Source organism: Temnothorax curvispinosus, unplaced genomic scaffold (genome assembly GCF_003070985.1).
Source record: "Temnothorax curvispinosus isolate PA1 unplaced genomic scaffold, ASM307098v1 QBEX01006646.1, whole genome shotgun sequence".
Classification (NCBI taxonomy): domain Eukaryota; kingdom Metazoa; phylum Arthropoda; class Insecta; order Hymenoptera; family Formicidae; genus Temnothorax; species Temnothorax curvispinosus.
This window is the reverse complement of record NW_020216426.1, coordinates 420,104-427,314: the sequence shown is the minus strand read 5'-3', so window position 1 is coordinate 427,314 and position 7,211 is coordinate 420,104. Positions and strand designations below refer to the sequence as shown.

Below are 7,211 nucleotides of genomic sequence, written 5' to 3'. Positions count from 1 at the left end.
TAATGGAGTTGTGGGATAATTTTCAAGATATTGAAGATGAGTTGGTGAAGTGCAAACTTTGCACAATAAATTTTTTAATTGAGGCAACCGAAACACAAATGATAAAAGCTTTACTTTCCCACTTATCGTACGCGCATAAAATATCTGATACTGATATAAATCCCGTCGTACCGTACCACCTACGTAAATATTACACGAGCTCAAATGGTCAGGCAAAATGCAGAGCGGAAGAATGTGGATATACTACAAAAATTAATACAAAAGAATCAGAAGATCATTCAAACTTGGTTAATCATAAAAAACATGAACATCCCGGTTGGACAATCAATTGTCGACCAAAGTAAGTACATATTTAAAAACTTATTACATCACACGTGCGTGGAAACATGGGCCACTTTCCACGCACTTGTAATATAAAATAAGGTGTGTAACACGTGTGTTAAGTTGAAAATTAGACGTGCGGGTGTCCACTCCGCATGTCCAATTTCCAACGTACAGCACTTGTTACACAAATAACTATTAAAATACCATAAATGTAGTAATAAAACAATCAATATTTATAGACAATTAAACTTTCAGCAGAGAAAAACCGCCATTAAAACTTCACACAGACATCAGCAGGTGTTTCAAAAAACAAAGGAAAAATTTAATATGCTTTGCACAGTGCTTAGTAAAGACATGTGAACGATACATTTGGTTAAACAAAAACGAAAGTAATCAAGTAAGTTACAGAAGACACTTGATTTTTGTACATAATCTTCAAGATACAGATCACAGGTTACCTGACAAATATCTGAAAGATTTCGACAACTTACCAGAATTTAAAGCAAAATGTCGTACATGTGGAAGTGTGATAAGTTATTTGAGGGATTGCGGACATTTAAACGAGCATTTAAATAAATCTGTAAGATGTCAAAATAAGGATCAACATAAGTAAGTACAGATTCAAGAATTTATTAATACCAATCTCTCTCTCTCTCTCTCTCTCTCTCTCTCTCTCTCTCTCTCTCGGATGTTTTATGTGATTATGTTATTTATATCTATATGAACATAATACTCAATTCTATATTTTTTTACAAATTTAAATCTAAATTAAAAATATTAAAATTCACTTTTAAAAATAAATTAAGTTCGACCAAAAATTATACGTCCGAGATATCCACATTAGGGATATTCGCAAGGGTCAGCCCTAACCGTAGTGCAATGGAAGAGCCTCGCCCTGGAGGAACCGCCTTCATGATCACGATAACCTCTACGCCAGGTAAGTATGTCTAACCGAGCTAGACATACCATAAAGAAACTATAAACGTTGAACAGGCCCAAAATCGATGGAAGAATTTGAAGGATAGTTATGGCAAACACATAAAGAAACGTAAAAGCGGTAAAAACAGCAAATTTGGATTTAGTAATGCAATGAGCTTTCTGAATGAAAGCATGGACAGCATGTTTTTAATGCAATATTTCGACGTTTTAAAACACTGAACATATTGACATCAAAAACTGAAAAAACAATCTTTTCTTTGGTTTCTTCTACCCCTATTTTATACATAATTCTTTTAAATTTGGTTGATTAGAACCAACTTTATACGCAATCAAATGTTCATATACAAATTTACGAAAACAAAGCTTCCTCTATGAGGAAGCAAAAAGAAGAAGAGACTCAAAGCTGACGGGCAATCGACATAGAATTGAGATTGAATATAAAACCAGTTCTGAGTCTCCAGGATTATGTTGGCTATAACACCAGAGCAAACTGCCGATGGTGAACGTTTTTTCCTACTGTCTAGAAACAAGTATATAAACGCAAGAGGCATATTTCCATCCCAGGACACCCCTCTGTCAAATTTACGTACATTGCCAAAATTGCAGCACCTAATGGTTATAATGTGTTAATGTTGAAATCTTTAACACATACATCATCGACAGCAAGCGAATGCATTTACCAGTTTGATCAAGTAAGAAAAGTACCATCTTATGCAGTCACGATCGTCGTCGGTGCATTGCAGCACCGATCATTCAACTTTGATTATTCAACTATTGGTAAAATTGGTATATATACGTCGAGACTTAACGCACGATTCGTTTTGTACTGAAGAAAGAAAACGAAAAATAGAAGCTGAACGAGAAAAGAAGCGCTTAAATCGAGAAGAGAAGGCGAGACAAAAGCAAAAGAAGTTATCCGAAAAAAATAAAAATAAAAAATTCATAAAGAAAGAAGTTCCTATTTCCGACAAGTCAGGGGAGCAATATTTATTATTTTATGTTTATTATTTTTTATTATTTTAGTATTGTTTAATTTGCGATTGCAATATATACCAACTAGCCTAACATTTATTTCCTTTTTTTATGGATATAAAATTAAAATCTTGAAATCGGAAATGATCACTGTTAAAAAAATCTGTATTAAAAATAATATAAAAATGTAGGAAGTTTTTGCAGATACCGTATATGAAATTTCAAATACGAAGTTGAAAATTAAAGGAATGGTATTCCGAAAATAAAAGTAACGAGTAGTATATGCGCATCTGTTTGAAAAATCAGATACTTGTAAATAAATTTTAATCTTTAAATATATTTAAATTAAGTTCATGTTCATAAAAATTAGAAATTTTTTTCTTAATTTAAATATGCTTAAAGATCAATATTCCTTTACAATAGGGGTATAAAATAGGGATAGAAGAAACCAAAGAAAAGATTGTTTTTTCAGTTTTTGATGCCAATATGTTCAGAGTGTTTTAAAACGTCGAAATATTGCATTAAAAACATGCTGTCCATGCTTTCATTCAGAAAGCTCATTACTAATAAATCCAAATTTGCTGCTTTTACCGCTTTTACGTTTCTGCCATAACTATCCTTCAAATTACAAGTATATGAATTTTCAAATAGATGAGCATAGTAATATTACTGCTCGATACTTTTATTTTCGAAATACCACTCCTTTAATTTTCAACTTCGTATTTGAAATTTTATGTACGGTATAAAAACTTCCTACATTTTTATATTATTTTTAATACAGATTTTTTAACACAGTGTGAAGTTTTAGTATGATGAAGTTCAGACTGTCCTGATCAAAAGTCTCAATGGGTGCAAGTTCAGAAAATGCTCATAGTTTCCGAGAAACTTGGTCTCAAAGTGTTGAAATCGATGATGATTTTTATATCACACGTGCGTGGAAAGTGGCCCATTACGCGCGCGCCATCTGTGCGACAAATAGCCAATTCCATACGCGAGTCAAAACAGTGCGGTAATGTAACATTACCGCACTGTTTCTTTGAAACTGTGCGGTAATGTAAACATTACCGCACTGTTTTGACTCGTGTATGGAATCGGCCATCCGTCGCACAGATGACGCGCGCGCAATAATGGGCCACTTTCCACGCACTTTGTAATATAAAATAGGGTGTGTAACACGTGCGGGATGAGAATTGGACACTCGTGCGGGTGATCGCACTCGCCTTCGGCTCGTGCGTCCACTCCGCACTCGTGTACAATTCTCAACTTCCCGCACTTGTTACACAAATAACTATTCTTTCATTCATAAATCGATGCAACACGCATCTGCATACTTTTTCCTCTGAGATTATTTTCAAGCGTGTGGAAGAGCATTGCGAGCAAACTGTGATAGTAAATCGTGTAATCCAGCACAATACAGGTGCAATGGAAAATCCATTGTTATATATTTATATTTTATGTTCAATATTTGTTGTGTCACTATGATTACTTCTGCTTTATTTTTTTAAGTTTCCCTTAAAATTCTTATGATTTTCCAGCCATTGCTTCGAGACGAAAATCGTGAAACTGGAAGAATCGGGCAATTTGCATCATTGTAAATCTTTCTTCACGATCGTTTGGAACGGAAGGGGCGAAACGCGCAAAAAGAATCGCAGAAAGAGATGATAGGTGTGAATGTGAGCAACATCAGCGTGAAAATGTAAAAAAATAAACTGTCCTGCTATCCGCTTAAATACACGTTTAAAAACCTTTTAGCCAATATAATAATCAATTCATGCTTGTACATGATGCATGTATCATAAATTTGTCTTAAAGAATATTTTGATTTTCATTATTTTATGCCGCATAATGAATAATTATTACTGTTTTTCAGCTCTCAGTGCAAATGGAGAGAAACGTGAAAAAAACAAACATCTAGTCGCGTCGATTACTTAATGGTTTAATGGAATGAGAACAAACGACGACATATTATTAACGAAACGGCCGAGTAAAGATGAACAAATAAGGATAAACAAAGCTCGTGTCAACAAGTAGAGTATTTCTTTCGAAGGACGACTGCTTAAATTACTTTTGCTTGCTTATAGAGCAGAGCTCGGCCACTGATGACTGAAACGACCCTTTAACTAATTGAACAGAAGTAGAATTCAGTAATTATTGAAATAAGGAAAATTTAGGCCGATTTTCGGGATCTTTTACAGGTGAGAGCGGAAACATTGATCTGCATATTGTACGTAGCAAACCGCATAAGACACAGTAAAGAATCGTCGCTGATGTCGATCAATCACCGACATGCAATATGCAGATCGATGTTCCCGCCTTTATCTGTATATAATCCCGAAAGTCGGCCTAAATTTTCTTTATTTCAATAATTATTAAATTCTACTTCTGTTCAATTATGTTAAAGGGTCGTTTGAGACATCAGTGAATTGAGAGATATCACTTAAAAAAAAAAAGCGCCAATAATACCTCATAAGTGACATAGAAAGCTATATAATGTTTATAAATTATACGCGCCTGAGCGGTTCATATACTAATTTTTCAATAATTTAATATTGTTAAAATATAAAACAATAAAAATTTATTTATTAAATAAAAATTTGAATCGTTTCCTCGATTAATGTTTATTTATGTTAACCAGCCCATACTTATGCGCGCTACACCCTCAACCTTTCCTACTGAAAAATTGTCAAAATACGCGGCACGGCTGAAGTTGCTCGTGAAGAGGGATATAATCTATTATAATCTCCGTCCAGCATGCAGAGGGAAAGGTGGACGGTCATGGGGGTATGACTGGGCTGCATTAAATACACTGTGTCGGTAGAGGGGATATTGACAATCGTGTCTTTATTTCCTTTTATCTACTAAAATAATTTAAGAAATGGATCGAATCAATGATATTTTAACAAAATATTGATAAAAATATACAGGGCTGTAAAAATTATTGCCCAATTTACTTTATTCGCGGCTGAAAATGCAATATTCCCGTCGGGTCGGCCTTATAAGTGTCGGAGGTAGGGACATTTACCTTATATCTTTGCTTCACGTGTGGAACTAATTTCGTCTCCTAATAGACATTTCCCTATCCTTGCATCTTCTTGCTCGACATTTACCTAATATATATAATCTCATATTGGAAATACGAACGCCATAATTATAGCACTAAATAAATAAAATAAATGTTTAGGTCCAAAAATCCGCCACTTTCAACTATTTGCCCTTTCAGCAGCTATCGGATTAGAAAGTAGACTTGTTTAAACAAACCTGCCGTTAAATAATAGTCTATTTACGAGCAAATAGAGCCGCAAGTAAAACCGTGGTCGTTTTGGTGATACGTTAAAAATCGTTTATTATGGGTAATCATGCAGTTTTATAACTTTGCAGGCGTTTTTTCGGTGTTTTTCCCACTCTACTGGGTAGAATGCGTGGGTCGACGGCAGTGCTTTCTCTTCCGTCTTTCAGCGAAGAATCGGCCGTGCTCTCGACTAACGATCGATATAAATGGGAGACAAAACTAATTAGACGGGATTATTAAAGACAATATGGCAAATTGCGCTCACTTGGGGACCGCGAGCCCGCGGGGGCGCCCGCGCGATCGTGCACCGCGATAGACAACACACCGTCGGAGCGCGTCGGCACGATTCGGCTCGTTAATTATACCCCGCTTACGATTACAAGATCGCTTTAATTGCGATTGCGTAACGCTCGATCGATACACGTATATAGATTTAGCCGAGGCTCGGCGAACGTACCCCGAGGGGCTTCTCTCGTACACAATCCCACTGACCCGTTTTTCGTCTCGAGACGCATCCAAGTACGCGATCGACCGAGATCCCGGTTGCGAAATCAGTTTCGCTCGAGGTGCTAATTAACTCGCACCGCGGGATTTTTTCGAACTTCCATGTCCTTCGAGGGTGGTCCGCGCTGTTGCGTCGACAGGTACATTAATAAATCTCCGAGACCCCTCCTCTTCTCTCCCACTTATTTCTTTCTATAAATACGATTTATAAATGTAATATAGGCTGCTCCATTTTTTGTAAGTATATACCTATACATGATTAGAGGTTCTTGCGTAATATATCGTTATCATTGATTATAAACTACTTGAATATAAGCTACAAGGTCGTTCAGAACACTTTAATTAAAAAAAGGTTTCGAAATGTCTACGTTGTTGAAAGTTTCTCACGATTCTCACGACACACGTTTTCAAAAATAATATCTGAACGAAATCTGTTCACTATATACATATAATGTTTCGAAATAAAACGCATTTACGTCAATTTCAAGTTTTACAGGCATATTCTGTTAATGCATAAATCGCGCGTTTTACTGCACACGATTAACAACGATCTCGCGAATAAAAGTCTGACGTACCGGCGCAAAATCCAGAGATTTCTCGCGCGAGATAAATCAGGCAACTTGCCAATTTTTTGCCAATTCCGCAAAGTGTACGTGTGTGGGCCTATCCTGATCGGGCGGAGCGCGTGTACATCTGTCACCGTGCGCGCCGCAAATCATATTACGGGTATCGCGTTTCAATTTACGCTTATACGAATCGTGTAGCACGATCGCGGTGCCGACAATCGCCACCGTTGCTAATACGTTGCTCTGCTCAAATGAGTCAGAATGACCTCTCTTAGCGGCGCCGGGATTCCAGCACCGAGTTGGATCGTGTATCCGCCGCCCACCTACGCCTGTCAATCGTCGATAGATCACACCCGATTGCAAACAGATCGTTTGAGTCCGCTGCTTCGATCCGTATAGGCCCGACACAGCAGGCGCCGACGCCTGCTTTCTACGCACCGAAATGATTTTCAATTTCGCCGCAAATCAATGCCACCAGATTTGTTACAGCGAAATTAAATGCGCTATGTCATTATCGTTCGATGTTGACACCACACAGATAAAAATCACTGGGCCGAGCCCGCGCCTTTGAAAGTCACAACATGACATGCAGCATACCCCGGTCACGTGAAACACTA

The 7,211-nt window shown here is 37.0% G+C and overlaps 1 protein-coding gene and 1 non-coding gene across 2 annotated transcripts; one reads left to right on the top strand and one right to left on the bottom strand.

Moving 5' to 3' along the window:
• On the top strand, positions 1-3,059 carry LOC112456091. The gene is made up of 3 exons (XM_025018394.1): positions 1-340; positions 580-933; positions 3,017-3,059. The coding sequence occupies exons 1-3, from the start codon at positions 3-5 to the stop codon at positions 3,033-3,035; spliced, it is 711 nt and encodes a 236-aa protein (XP_024874162.1). The 5' UTR covers positions 1-2; the 3' UTR covers positions 3,036-3,059.
• LOC112456092 lies at positions 1,106-1,269 on the bottom strand. Its single transcript, XR_003040921.1, has one exon. It is a non-coding gene; the product is annotated as a U1 spliceosomal RNA (small nuclear RNA).
• Positions 3,060-7,211: the final 4,152 nt, after the last annotated feature.

Bases quoted from the DNA above. Each gene is read 5' to 3' on its own strand.
- LOC112456091 (XM_025018394.1), top strand. From the start codon at position 3: ATGGAGTTGTGGGATAATTTTCAAGATATTGAAGATGAGTTGGTGAAG. The intron at 341-579 runs GTAAGTACATAT...TTAAACTTTCAG, and splicing joins ACAATCAATTGTCGACCAAA to CAGAGAAAAACCGCCATTAA.